Source organism: Lutjanus erythropterus, chromosome 10, assembly GCF_056507025.1.
Source record: "Lutjanus erythropterus isolate fLutEry1 chromosome 10, fLutEry1.hap2, whole genome shotgun sequence".
Classification (NCBI taxonomy): domain Eukaryota; kingdom Metazoa; phylum Chordata; class Actinopteri; order Lutjaniformes; family Lutjanidae; genus Lutjanus; species Lutjanus erythropterus.
Window position 1 is genome coordinate 22930956 of NC_139326.1, and position 15531 is coordinate 22946486.

General features: G+C 41.7%; 1 protein-coding gene across 2 annotated transcripts in view; it reads left to right on the forward strand.

The window, feature by feature from the left end:
• The window catches only part of ptch1 (patched 1), a 72759-nt gene that overhangs the window by 29623 nt on the left and 27605 nt on the right, over positions 1 to 15531 (forward strand). For both annotated transcript variants that reach the window (XM_084728707.1, XM_084728706.1), the window contains exons 5-12: positions 689 to 780; positions 3282 to 3480; positions 3617 to 3738; positions 6396 to 6543; positions 8451 to 8582; positions 8726 to 8881; positions 9767 to 9865; positions 11393 to 11518. In XM_084728707.1, the coding sequence (XP_084584833.1) occupies positions 689 to 780; positions 3282 to 3480; positions 3617 to 3738; positions 6396 to 6543; positions 8451 to 8582; positions 8726 to 8881; positions 9767 to 9865; positions 11393 to 11518 (1074 nt within the window). The remainder of the gene's footprint in view (positions 1 to 688; positions 781 to 3281; positions 3481 to 3616; positions 3739 to 6395; positions 6544 to 8450; positions 8583 to 8725; positions 8882 to 9766; positions 9866 to 11392; positions 11519 to 15531) is intronic.

A 15531-nucleotide genomic window follows, 5' to 3' on the forward strand; every position in this document is an offset into this window, starting at 1 on the left:
TACTCCACTATGCTTAATAGTCCCACAACATAGATGGAGCTGGTCGTCATAGCTACACTATTCCCACGGCTAGGAAACGGCACACACAGGAACGAGAAGGTCTAAATTCAATTCCAAACTCAAACCTAAACTGTGAATTTACACCACGGTTTCTGTACATGTTCTGCCAGAATGACAGCTTCATTGCTCACCTTTCCCTCCACTCGTCGCACATTCACTGTAACTCTGTCACCAGTTATTAGTCTGTCCACGACAAACTCACGACACAATGCTACTCTGACCCGTTAGTAGTCTGCAGTGTTTGACAGCTTGCCTTTATCACCTGGACTGAATCCAGAATAATCCAAAACAACTTTTTAACTAATTAGCCCTGTAACTTTATCCCTAAAATGCCACGTTTCTTCTTCTTATGAAAGCTATGTTCGTCTGCTCAGCTGTGCTGCAGCACAAAGACTGACCCCTGGTGGCGTAAGCTGCACACTACAATACAGCGTTTGTGTATCAGCTTGATACACAGAGGGGCATCTGTTTGACGGTATTGAAAATCACACCGTTAGGATTTTTTAATACCCTGGTATACTTTAATACTGCCCAAGCCTATTTCTGATGCTTTTTTTTAAATATCTACACTTCCTGCTGTCAATGTGTGTCAATCCTGCTGTGTGTGGGTGTGTGTTTGTCCAATTAGATCATAGAAAAGCTACATCCCTGCCTCATCATCACCCCTTTGGACTGTTTCTGGGAGGGAGCCAAGCTCCAGTCTGGAACAGTCTATCTCCCGTAAGTACACAAAACTCCGTTTTTACTAGACAGAATCTGTATTTTATGATGTGTCAGCACAACGTGAACATGCCAAAACAGCATATCATTAGATTGACCAAGCTCAAGCATACGTCAAATGATCAAATCCTAATTGGGAACACATAGGACTTTCCTCACTGTGAGGCCAGTTGGCAGACTGATTGAAATGATGTTTGGGGACAATGAGACTTTGAACACTGAGCTCATGTGTGCTTGTTATGGAGCTGGTGTATAAGACTACAGAGGTGGCAAAAGTGCACACATTCTTTATGCAAGTAGCAGTACAGATAGTTGTGTAAAAAAAAAACTCTGATTCAACTTCTTTAATCAGGTAAAACTGAAAAAGTACAGACTCTGAAATGCAAAGTATGAAAGTAAAAAGAGCCCTCTGAGGGACATTTTTAACTGCTGTTTCTCTACACAGATAACTGAACCTCACCTTTCTGCACAGTCAAGCCTCCCTCTTGTGGAAGCCCATTTCTGCCAGTAATAAAAGAAATTGGTCATAGGAAGGCATAATTAATAGATGAAGTCATAATTTATGACTTTTTTGTCTTGTTAACTCATAATTTTAACACTCTCTCACATAATTATGACTTTTTTCATAATTTTGACTTTTTGATATCCTGATTTCAACTTTCTGTTTCATAATTTTGGCTTTTTTCAGTGATGTGTTTTCATCTCATAATAATGACTTTTTGTCTCATAATAACGACATTTTCTCTGATAATTCTGACTGTATGTCTCATATCTATGACTTTTATCTCAAAATTCCAAATTATTATTGGCATAACTATGACTTACCATGGGTATACTTTTGTCTTTAATGGCAGAAATGGGCATTTGTATCCGTTTGTCAGTTTCATCTTTTTATGTCTGTCATCTATGCATGACATGCACCAAAGAATTGTCTTTTCTAGTCCCATCCGCTTAAGCTGAAGTTGGTCTTGACATTGGTTAGGTGGTGACACACCACTGATGCAAAAAAAGGAAAAAAAATCTCTTCAAATGCATTAAAATTGAAAAAACAAGCCTGTTTTGAAAATGTAAGGAGAAGAACATACATATATTTGTGTTAAATTGTAGGAAGTAACAGAAAAAAGTTGTCAGAAAAATAAATGCCCAAATAGGTACAGATACCTGATAACTCAACTTAATTACAGTAACAAATTATTGGTACTTAGTTACTTCTTACCTCTGATAGGGTAACGGTATGTTCAGATTGTTTTCAAGACGGACAGGAGAGAACGAGAAGGAGGAGATCTGGATCTCGGGATCTTGTTTTTAGCTCTTTCGTAGAGGCTGCCCAAACACGCTCAACCCATCCAAAGAGACACCACAGAGGAGCAAGAGTGTGTGTGCACGCATGTGTGTGTGTGTGTGAGTGCGCGTCCTGAACTCGTCCCCTCTGAAGGCTCTATTGTAGTGGTTGCTGGCATGCGTATCGCTGGCGATAGTTTCTCTCCAGCCCTGGGCCTCACACCATTGTCTGGCCCTTCTGTTGCTAATGGCCTGCTGCTACAGTAATACTCAGCAGACCTTTACCTCTGCATGTGTGTGTGTGTGTGTGTGTGCACATAGTGTGCATTTGCCACTGCCATCAGTGCATATGTGTGTTTTGACAATGTATGAAAATGTATCAGCTCGAGTCTGTGTCATCAGAGCATGTAAGTGTGTGTGTGTGTGTGTGTGTGTGTGTGTGTGTGTGTGTGTGTGTGTGTGTGTGTGTTGCTGGTCGGTGTCGGATGGTAAATAAGGTTTTTACTATGTTCTGGTTGGGAGGCTGGGAATAATAACCCAAGCCTGGTTAAGCACATACAATGTAGTCTGAATGACAGAGAGAGAGAGATTCAGAGAAGGAGAGGCTGGAATGTGTGAGGCAGAGAGAGACAAGGACTGGTTCGGAGCTGGAATTCAGCACTGTGCCATTGCATGATGGGAATTGGTCTCCATTTATTGTCACCCAGCAAGAAAGAGATGCTTTTCTGCCTCAAAAAATGTGACTGTTTTGTGAGGTGAAATTTAGAGGGAATTACACCTAAACATCTGACAAATGCAACTAAGCCTTGAACACACCATGTCCTCTCAGTGTCCCTTTACAAGTATTTTATCAACTGAAGTGTCTGATAAAACAAGTGACCTGTAGATAAGGTTTGAGAAAATAAAATAACACCCAAACTACACACAATCTAACAAAGCATAGCACACACTGTAGTTAAAACAGTTCCTTAGATTTGATGTAGATGTTCTTGCGTATAGTGTGTTTGATCTTGAAGGGATAGTTTGGAATTTTTAAAGTCATGTTGATTGAGGTACTTAACTATATTCACTGGGGCGTGCAGATGAGCATCCATTATAGCTAATACACTGACCATCGATAAGTGCCTCGTACAACCGCACATCAAATAATCCGAGCACTCCTTTAAAATATGGTTAAAGTTATGACTAATCAGTTTTCATATTTACTTTTATCTTTGCAGAGGTAAAGACCCTCTACAATGGACCAACTTTGACCCTAAGGAGTTCCTCGAGGACCTGCGAAGGGCAAACTTCCCTGTGGAAGGCTTTGAGGACATGTTGGAAAAGGCAGATGTCGGGCACGGCTACATGGATAGACCCTGTCTGAACCCTGCTGACCCCAACTGCCCCCTCACTGCGCCCAATAAGAACTCAACCAAGGTAGGGGCACAAGCTTTTGGCTCAGAATATCTATTTCCACATGCAACATTAATATGTTTGTGTAAAACATCAAATCTTTTAGTTCGAGAGTTGCTGTTGACAGTTACGTTCTCGCCTGTTGCTTTTATTGCACCAGCCATTCGACGTGGCGCGGGCCCTGAGCGGCGGCTGCCATGGTCTGTCCAGGAAGTACATGCACTGGCAGGAGGAACTGATCGTAGGAGGGACCACCAAGAACGGCAGCGGACCCCTGCTCAGGTAACATACCCACACTTACACATACACACCCTCATAAACACTGCTGTGATCACTGCAGGGCTTATTCTGGAAAGAGTGTGTGTTTTTTGTTCTTTTATGCTCTCCGAAAGCAGCTCACGTGCGTGAGTGCGTGTGCACGGCGTGCTGTAAATCTTGCAGTCATTAGCAGATTCCAGTGAAATCTTAGAGCTCCAGCTGTTCCTGCTCAGCTCTGGCTGCTCAGCCTGGACACTACCTACTCACACACACACACACACACACACATACACATGTGCACGGAGTGATCTATTGCCTAGCTAGTTTGTCCAAATATACAGCGATTTGGGGTACATGGACTTAATTCCAGCTCAAGCACAGGACAAAGCTTATAGATTATGTGGTGCACCTATGGCTATATAATATGCACTGTTTAATGCATGCAATAAGCTGTATTGCCCTATTACAGAACATATTACTTTACTGTATTACACACATAAAAATATGATATAGTTTTATGTAAATATAAAACATGAAACATTCACAGGATTTAAAAACATGCACATTTTATTGAGCAATAAGAAGCTTCCTTTAATAGGGGAAAGCTGCATAAATTATCCAACATTTTGCTAATGGACCACTTATTTTAATGTGAAGTTCGGATGGTGCACACACACACGCATGTACACACAAAGGCAAACCCCACACACACACACACACACACACACACACGCTGGTCACAGAGTACAGTGGGGTGCGTTGTTTGTTTTGTGGTCGTGTTTTTTCCTGGCAAAGTTGGGTCATTAGGGTGTCTGTGCGTGCCTGCTTGCCTGCCTGTGTGTGTTAGAGTGTGTGTATGTGGTTTAGTTTCTCTGTCCATCAGACTGTTACTGCTGGCACTGAGTTTCTACATCTTGTTTACTAACTGCCACCATTACCGCGATTATCACCGTATTACAGAGATCACATTCATAAAGAGAACGACCAGCTAATGTCTACTCCTTTGGTTCGTAAAATTTGACGATTTGAAATCGCACTCACTGACTCGATTAGTGTTCTCAAGTTGCGATCTCTTCCAAAGTCATTCTTCAGTAATTAGTCAGTCACTACTGTGCATTCCTCATTACACAAGGTGCCATAGTGCTCTTTAAATGTGTCAGAACATGATCAGGAATCTGATCATAGATTAGGACCAGATATCTGTTTTATGGGATCTTGTACTTCCTCTGAAACTATAAATTCCAGTCTATAAATTTTCTGAAATGCTAATCTGTTATGCCATCCAGCGTCTTTATTTGATTTGGAATAAAGACAAGATAAAACTTTGAGGTCTGCTTTTTCAGCACTGCAGCCATCCATAAGGGGAAAACTGGGAGGAAAACAAGGTCACTGTTGTCCAGAGCTGCATATTTCTTTGGATTGCTTCCATTTCCATATTGTCTCATTGCACGCTGGTCAATGAGACAAGAAATATCAAGGAATATTAGGTACCTGATCAACTTGAAGGACTGAGAGGAGGATGAGAAGAGCTTTGAATCTGAGGGAGAGGATGTTGAAGAAGATTTAGAGGGGGAGTTAAAGAGGAGTAGATGAGGAGTTCTGATTCGGGCTGCAGCTAATTATTTTCATTATCAATTAAACTGCTTATTATTTCCATTATTAATTTTTTCATCTATAAAATGTCAAAGAATTGTGAAAAATGCTCATCACAATTTCTTAAAGCCCAAAGTGACCTCTTCAAATTGCTTCTTTTGCCGAATCAACAGTCCAGAACTCAAAGACTTTTCATTTATTGTCATAAACAATGAAGAAAAGCAGCAAATCATTTCGGTAATAAGCTTTTTGCTTGACAAATAACGGAAATGATAAAATAATTGTCAAAATAGTTGGCAAATTAATGTATGTTTGTCATATATTTTTCCTTTATCTTTTGATAAAAGAAAAATAGCACCTTATGCTATTTGGAAATTGTACCTGGCCGTGTTGCAATTTTGATAACATTGCGATTAATTGTGCTTTATGGTGTGTGTGTGGGAAATGAAGCAAGTCTCATGGCTGCGGGCGTGTGTATTCTGCTCAGAGGTCATATTTGATGGAACAATATTATGCCTATGCAGCAACAGGTGTGCTTAACACACCATTGTTTATATTGACTGTTATCCAGTGTGCTCCAGGCACTGTGGTTTTGATGTATTTCCTTTTCTTTTCTTTCTGTTAAATTAGCATGTATTCGTTCTGGGACCTCCTGGTTTAGAAATTATGGAAATTTCAAGTTTCTGGCCTTTTGGCTTGATGAGTTTCTGGGATTATTCCATCTTTTCTGCTTCTCTCATCTCCCTGGTGGTTTTATGCTCCTGACAGACCTTGTCTGGGTCGTGTTCAAAGCTTTCTTAAGACGATACGGTGTTTGTACTCCTTGTTCTACTAACCCAAAGCTTTTCATGCTAGTCAGTGGCTTAAATCAAACAAAAATACTGTTGGTGTCTCTGTCAAAATTTAAGTTTCAACCTTCTTTTGAATCCAGAAAGCCAACTCATCTGCTTGTTGGTTTTCTTGTGTAAACATGATGATGAGGGCTTGCACCTCACTGACCTCCCCCTTTTTTTTCTCCCTCTTTCATCCTCTCCGTCTTTTCCTGCCTCTCACCTTGCCACCCTCCCCCCCTTTTCCCTCCTCTCCAGTGCCCAGGCCTTACAGACCATGTTCCAGCTGATGACTCCCAAGCAGATGTTCGAGCACTTTCGGGGCTACAAGGAGGTTTCCCACATCAACTGGAATGAAGAAAAGGCTGCAGCTATACTGGAAGCCTGGCAGAGGAAATACGCTGAGGTAAGGGCCAAACATACTCAGAAATGAGAGAGAAAGGGGAGAAGAAATCTACCCTAAATCCTCTACAACCACATTGTAAATCACCAGCCGGATACAGGTGAACATGGAAAGGCCCCATCCAAAAGCCCTGGCCCCTGATAGATACTAGAAGCACTGTTGGTGTGTGGTAAAGGCCTAAAGCTTTCCTCTCACTGCTTGGTAGAGAGGAGCAGTAGAGCAACAGGGTGAGCATGTCTGGAATACATTAAGGGAGTGCTGGATATCTCGCTCGATATATCGCTCTTTCTTTAACTCATGTACAAACACACACGCAAACACACTCAAAAAGCACACACAATTGCTTTCCCAGCTGTGGCCCCATTGGTGGCTCATGTGTGACATCATCTGGTCTTTGTTTTGGGGGCCCCAACCTCTGTTCGACATGGCGTGACCTTGTGTGTGTGTGTGTGTGTGTGTGTGTGTGTGTACGGCATTCATCTTGAAGCCAAGAGACAGAAAAGAAGGTGTGACTCTCCGTTTGAATGCAGCGTTTTTATCAATGATATCCATAAAAGATGCCAAAAAGTGTTACTATGTGTGTGTTTTTGTGTGTGTGTGCGCGATTAGGCGTGTCTGCAAGAATAGTGTGTGTATGCATGTCGGTATGCGCCCGACACATGTGCGAGTTCACACGTGGGTGCGAGTGTGTGTGTGATCTAGTGCGTGTTTCCTAATGTGTGTCAGCCAGCATTGCTCCCCACTGAGCAGTAACTGCAGTTCAATGTTGAAGCCATCTGTCTGCCCTGAGATAGTGAGAGCAGGAGAGGATGGGTCATGGTACTGTCTGCACATTCTCCCAAATACCTCCTGCTACAGATGCAGCAGAGCTCATTATTCAGTGCTGCAATTTGTCTTTGTTTTGTTTTTCTTAAAGACACACACGGTGAGATGTACTTATTCTGCTGACGTATTGTATGCTACATGTTATAATTCAAATTGCAGGTCATTCAGGCTGGAAAACAAGCACAGTGTGAATTGATCCCCAAGTATCAATAGTCTTTGTTTTGACTATCAATGCTAGCGTCAACATGATTGATACCCAAAAAATGGATCCATCAGATGTTTGATAACGCCCTGAGCACATGAGCATTCTTCTTAGTGCTGCAGTATTTATTCCTGCTGCTGTTGTGCGACATGTGATTAACAGAGAATAATTAAAAGAAATGCCAAATTATTTGGTGGTAATATATTCAGAAGTAAAATACCAGTTGATTATGACATATTTGTATGACATATATTTGGCTTCCTTACATAATCGGGCATTAGCTGCTTTTAACAATAAAATTATTGATAATGATACTGATATCAGTAATCCTGGCCCGGGTATTACTTGGTATTGGATCAAAACTAAATTTTGCAGCACCACCCACCCATTCAAATTGCTTTGTTAAAAAATGATGAAATTGACAATGTGATACGGAATTATACCAGAATATAACACAAACCCATACAAGTAGATACCCCACTTAAAGTCCAGGGAATGTCAGTTTTGGTTTTGTTTACAGTGTCCATAAGTCAGTAGAAGCATTGGCACAATAAGAATTTAAAGCTTTCCTTTCCTGTTATGGTAAATGTTGGTTATTAGTTAACTACACAAAACATGCAAAAAAAATGCTGCTTGCATTTGAACTGTCAACAAAATAAAGTTAAACTACTAGTTTAATTACATATAGTTCACTACTCTGCAACACTGGGTGCAGCTTGCATTGACTCACACTTCTTTCCCTCATTACACATTTAAATAGAAGAAGAAGCTGTGATCTGAAGGGTTAGCTGCATATTTGTCTGGAAATCACTTCTGTATTGATCTGTCTTTGCTCTTCAGTCAGTTCTAATGTTTCTTTCCCTCTCGCTGCTTCTCTGTGCAGGCGGTGCTGCAGAGTGTTGCGGCAAACTCGTCTCAGAAGGTCCTGTCTTTCACCACAACCACCTTGGAAGATATTCTCAAGTCTTTCTCTGACATCAGTGTCATCCGTGTGGCCAGTGGATACCTGCTGATGGTGAGAGCAGACAGAGAAAAAGACAAATAAACTAATACATTTCAGTAAATAATAATGAGTTAAAAGAGGACGTGTAATGATTGACCTCCACACGCAGCAGGTTGATTAATAGATGGATTCCTTGTTTGCTGTTTTGTGCCCAGCTGGCCTATGCGTGTCTGACCATGCTGCGGTGGGACTGTGCCAAGTCTCAGGGGGCTGTAGGGCTGGCGGGTGTCCTGCTGGTCACATTGTCTGTGGCAGCTGGCCTGGGCCTCTGCTCTCTCCTGGGCATCTCCTTCAATGCTGCCACCACACAGGTAATTCGCACACACACACACACACACACACACACACACACACACACACCACTGGGCAGCCACTGTCAACTAGTTCAGATCAAGATACACTGATTCATGCTCAAAAAACACTAGTTAGCCATTTGTTTGGACAGTCTGTCAGGCAAGATCACTTTTCTGTCAGTGAATGGCTGTTGTTTTTTTAATCATAAGATCATACAATCTCAAGATCTACATTAGGATTGGAATCTATGCTATAGTCTTGTTGCTTTCAGAATTTCTAGGACTAGATATCTGAGTTTCTGTGTTATATTGACTAGAATTTTTAATGTTAAGGAATGTAAGCTTTTTTTTCCTATGACGGTGGTTTGGTCTGGTTATATTTGATACCAGTATCTTAACAATGGCTTTAAATCCATCTGGAAGAGAGTAATGTTGGCCGAGGATGTGGATGTTCACACAGAGTTGAAGAGGCTGAAAAAGGTTCACAAGGTTCACAAATATTAAGGATCTAAACACAACTATTTGCATAAGGTGTTTGCCTCAATAAAGTAGCCTATATTTGCCTGTAATTATTATTTTTCTTAACAAAAAAAGTACTGATACCCATCTCTAATGGAAAGCTACCACATCATAGGCATACTGATAAGTTGTAATGTTTTAAAAAATAGATAATATGTCTATCATTGTCATCCTTTGACACCCTTTAATTAATCTGAGATCTTGAATATTGTCAGTGATGATAAATGTGTTTTGCTGCTTGACACTTAGTTTCAACCCTTCAAAAAGCAAAATTATAAGAGAAATCCGCACAGCATGTAACATTTTGCATACGTTCTATGTCTGTACTAGCTGCGTTCCTCTCTGTGGCTCATGAAGCTCATGAAGTCTGTGTGTTGTCAACAGGTGCTACCCTTCTTGGCTCTGGGCGTCGGAGTGGATGATGTCTTCCTCCTCGCTCATGCCTTCAGTGAGACCGGACAGAACAAGAGGATCCCGTTCGAGGTGAGGCAAACATCCCACACTCATCCGTTCTTACTCACCCCGTGCCTGCCCACCCCCCTCTGCTGTCTTATCTCCTCCATGGGGGAATGCGTGAGAGCCTGTCCGTGCCTGTGATGTAGCATCAAACAGCCCATGTGCCACACACTCAGCCTGCTTATCTAACCAACACTTCAGAGTAAATGTGTTCCTATTCAAAAAAAAAAAATCTGTGTCAGATAATTCTGTTTTGTGTTTGTCCTGTTGTATTTTATACAGCTTTTTTGTGAATATTTAGTCAGTACGTATAGAAATAAATGTGCTAGACTAGAACCAGAATCACAACAGGGTTCTTCAGCTTGTCCCCACAGGAGAACATAAAAGGTTATATCTAGAACCACCTGCGAAAAGTTTCAGACAGAACCACCTATGAGAGGTTCTACAAAGAAACCTTCTGTGGTGTAAAGGCTCTATCCATCAACTTTCCACCTGCTGGCTGCTGATGAGAAGCTGATAAGGGGTTCTACAGAAAACCTTTTTTATATTCTGAGGGTTTTATCCAGATCCCACCTCTTTTCTGTTATGGTACAAAGAACCCTTGACAATCCCCTTCATTCCTCAGAAGCGAATGTACAGGAAGACCCTTTTGGAACCCTTATTTCTAAGAGTGTAGTTACATGCTTTGTTTGACCAAACAACCCGACCTTCAGACATTTTTTTGACATTTTAAATCAGCGGATGAATGAAAGACAGTATTTTGTATGCTCACAGTAATTCAAATTGTAGATCGTAACTGCAACAAAACAAACTTCCTCACAAGCGAGGATTGGGGCACATACAAAGTCTAACACAACAAAACATTGTTTACAAAAGTGTAAATAAAGTATATTTCTGCAACCTCATGTGGGTATGTGTGCTTGTTTTTTTGTGGCACGGGATAACTTTTCACCTCCAGAGGGGGAAAACACAGGCATGTATTTGCTTGTGTTTGTTTTCCCCTGCTTCCCACCCCTCCTGTCTCTATGCCTCCCTCATCCCCCAGCTTCCTTTGTGTGGCTGAGATGAAAACTAAACAGATATGAACCTGATCTCTCCTGTCTGACACACACACACACACACACAAAGATGCACAAGCCTCCAAACACTCCCTGTGTGGTCCTGCACGTCCTCAAATCTTCACACAATTGCCGCCAATCCTTCTAGGGGGTGTGTGTGTGCGTATCACTGCTCTGTTTGTGTGTATTTACTTAAAGGAAATAGTGAAGAAAGTCAATCGGTAGTCATGTTTTCGCTAAAAATATATTTGTTTTGAGCGACAGCATGTCATTATGTTCTTTTTTTACACTTTTACCGCCATTCTTCAAACAGACAGGCCCATGTGGATTATCTAAGAGCACTTCAGGGCTTCAAGAAACGCTGCAATCACTGTCAGTCACATCAGTGTTATGATAATTGTACATGATCTCAAGTATTACACATGCGCCTTCGGCTAAAACCTGATCAAAAGAGTTTCATTGCTTCTCCTTTCATCTCTCTGTGTGTATCTGTCAGGATCGTACGGGCGAGTGTCTGAAGAGGACAGGGGCCAGCGTGGCTCTCACCTCAATCAGCAACGTCACAGCATTCTTCATGGCCGCCCTCATCCCCATCCCGGCGCTCCGAGCCTTTTCCCTACAGGTATGCCCGGTAGTGAGTGCGAGTGTGTGTTTGTGAGTCGTATGCGTCCTCTGTGGCACTAATAGTCCTGTTCCCAGTCGTCACTGGCTCCAGATTTCTGCAGACCGTTGTTTTATTGATTTCATTCATCAAACTGAAAGTGTGTGTGTGTAAGGAGGAGGAGTGTGTGTTTTGTTAAATCCATCCAGCCCTCTCCCTCCCTCCCTCTTTGAGGCTGGTTAGTGGTGGGCCCGGTGTCTGTCCAGATTGTGGCTGAGGTCCATGTAACTGAATCCCTCAGCATGTGTATGTGTGTGCGCATATCCTCATGCTCGTGTGTGTGTGTGAGTGTAGAGAGTATCTGTGTGGGAGGTTTAAAAAGCAATGGTCTAGCTTTGTGTGTATGTGTGTGTATATCTGTGTGTGTGCGTGTGTGTGTAAAGGTGGGGGGATCCAGAGGGGAGCTCCGGCTTCTCTAACATCTGTCAGTAATTATAGACGTCACCAGAACAGTGAAAAGTGGAACAGAAAGAGACGTCTGTCAGTCTGACAGAATGCCTCCAATAATCACCGAATAGTTTATTCATACAAACACTCGTTCACTCACAGTGATACAGACTGTAAAGACCAGATAATATCAGAAAAAAACAATTGTATTAAAGGGACTGCTGGGATAATTTGATGTGGGGTTGTGTGAGGTACTTCTGTGTTTTAAAAGGTTAGTTCAGATTCACCAAAGTGTTTCAGTAACACAAACAAACTAACAGATCGAGGCAGCGGTTGACCAGCAACTAAACCAAACAGCCATTATATAAGCCAAATATGGTTTTCTCCAAACCTACCAAACTCCATGGGCAAAATCCATAATTTTACTTTGCAGAACACAGGAGCTGCTGATCTACAGCTGCCTCAATCAGTTAGTTTGTTTGTGTTATGTTTGCACAGAACAGGTTTTATTGACATATCAGATATAGGCTGATGATATTGTCTATGGTTTTATTATAAAGGGAGGCTGCTGTCACTGTTCAGGATCCACTGTTTATTGCTGGAGTGCTGAAACTATCAGATCAATTATCATGTAACATGCTTTGTGTGACAATTTCCTTGCCATTTCCAGAGGCATTAAGTTTTTTGCGTTGTCCATCTGTTCGCCGCATTCTTGTCAACGCAGTATCTCCAGCAGGTCTTGCCAGAATTTCACCGAATTTGGTACAAACATCCACCTGGACTCGAGCATGAACTGATTACTAATTACTCATAACTCAATAATCCGTACACTTATTATGGCAAAATTACACACAAATATCTAATACGATAAAATAACAAAGTGATGACATTTTATATCCAGAAGGTTGAAGGTCAACTTAAGTGTGACATTATAATGTTCAGCTCTCTATCAGTCTCTGTACACGTCTGTAAAAAAAAAATAAATCTGTAAGTGAAGACAGAATGTTGAATGAATGGAAATTATTAACTGGAATCACAAGTCAGTATAGTGATGGCTTACATTTTGCCAAAAAATATATTTTACTAAATTCCCTCCCAAGTTTTTTTCTGCATACGTTATAATGAGTTTGGACAGACATGGATGTTAACTGCAACTTGACTGGTTGGTGGAGGCGTTTGACGGGCCAGACAGTAACTCTTGTTTTTGTCAGAACTGATTAAAAAAAAATGCACAACCCAGTGCCCAACAGGATGAGTGTGGGATTAAAAAAAATCCATCTGAGAAGCAGATAAATCCACATGCCAAGTAGCTCCTGTTAAAAGGATTCTAATTGCTAGTGGTCTACTTGGCGTGTAGATTTATCTGTTTCTATTTCCTCATGAGTTGTAACACAGTCTTGCCATTTGTTGTGATAACAAAAGTGAAGATCAAGTAGCTGTAGGTGTACAGTAGGTTCAGTTGGTTGGGGGCACCAGTGTGATCCCTGGAGTGGCAAGATATATTGAGCTGGGGAAAAGTCAGAATGTCTTATTTCAGAAGCTTCCTTTTCTGATTTGCTTATTACAGTTTCTGGAAAGCTTGCAAAGTTTGTTCAATAAAGACATTCAGTAGACATTTTCAATAGAAAGGGATGTATGAAGACTAGTAAGAAAATAGTGATCTCTTGCTCAGCCTCCCCCCTTTCTTACTCTCTCGCTCACTCTCTCTCTCTCTCTAACTCACACACACACACACACACACTGTGAGGCAAGATATCGCCACAGTGAGTACAATATTAGCATGTGTGGATGGATGGCTTTAGTACAGCGAGTCTGTCAAACATGATCCATTTACCCCATGGGTCTAATCCATGCAGCCTCGTTTAATACACACACATGCACACAAATACACACACACACATTCACAGACGCACGGACACACACATGCACATAGCATGCATACTTTACACTTGTGGTTTTTCTGACTGGTGGAGGGCAGACTTGCAGTGAGCCAGACAATCATGCCGATACCCATCTTTTATTATGAAACACACACGCACACACACATCACAACCACAATCAGTGTTACTCATGCATGCAGGAGATGTGTGTGTCTTTTTATCACCATTAAGCACTTCCTGTGCTCGACTCCTCCGTGGATTCATCTCTCCGTCCTCTCTCCGTTATGTCTCTCTTTCGCTTCCTTCCATCAGTATCAACAAAAAAAAAAAAAAAACAGGAATCTTGTCCAGATAACAACACGAGAAACACACACAGGAACACACACATTCATGCGTGCAGGACAGATGTGATGATAAATCTCCCCACTCTGGGGTCAGCTAGCGGTCGCTATGCATGTGTGTCTGTGTGTGAGTGGAGTCATACTGTATCTGTCTGGACATTAGTGGGCCAATTGAGAATTAATTGTTCTACTCTGCTTACTACTTCTTTTCTCTCACATTATTTCTCTCTCCTGTTGACTGAGCAGTGAGCTGAGGAATGAGGGAGGGCGAGGATGTGTGTGTGTGTGTGTGTCTGGTTGGTGTTAAGGTGTGGTTTAAGTAAGAGGCTGCACAGTTTTTTAAGCTGGCTGTGTGTGTGTGTGTGTGTGTGTGTGTGTGTGTGTGTGTGTGTGTGTGTGTGTGTGTGTGTGTGTGCGTGTGTGTGTGTGTGTGTTAGGGGTATGTGTTGTCTGTGCAGCCGCAGAGCCTGCTCATCACCTCAGGCCCCGCGGGCCTCCGGCTCCTTGGGTGGTCTGGCACACACACTGGATTGTGTGTATGTGTGTGTCTGTGACTGTGTGTGTGTGTGTGTGTGTGTGTGTGTGTAGTGGTCTGGCAACTACGCAAGATCCAGATTGTACTCTGGGCAGGGCCCCAACCTAACCCCAACCCCCACCCTCCGCTCCAGTGCACCACCTTCAAATACTTAACCACAACACTGTACTGGCTTCTATTACACGCACACACACACACAGACAAACACACACTCACATACACACATACACACATTTTTTCTGTGCACACTCAGTGTTTATGTCCTGAAAGGAATTGGAAATGTGTTGAAAGGCAATTTTTCCTCGACGCCAGCTTACTCAGATTGTGTTATCTTAAGGTATTTTAAAGACTTCCCAGTGTTTGTGTTAAGAGACAATAACTCTCTAGAACTTGTGTGGATGAAAATGCAGGAGTATATATTGAAAAATACATTTCATTACATACAATTACGTATTTTGTTTTCATTGGACATTAATCTTGTCCATGAGAGCTGCAACGATTAGTTGGTTAATTGATTAGTCAATTTAAGGAAAATTAGTTGCCAACTATTTTGATAATTGATTAATCATGTCAGTCAGGCAAAAATGTCAAACATTTGGTGGTTCTAATTTTTTAAATGTAAGGATGTGCTGCTTATCGTTGTCATTATTGTAAAATGGAAGACATCTCTTTTACATCCAAGGAACAGCAATGAGCGTTTTTCCCCTTTTTTGTGACGTTTTATGGACTAAAGGAGTAATCAATTAATTACTTGCATCCTGCATCACTTGTATTGCATTACAGTAGGCTGATGCAATTTTCTGAACTTACCAGAAGGTTTCAGCTGTTCTA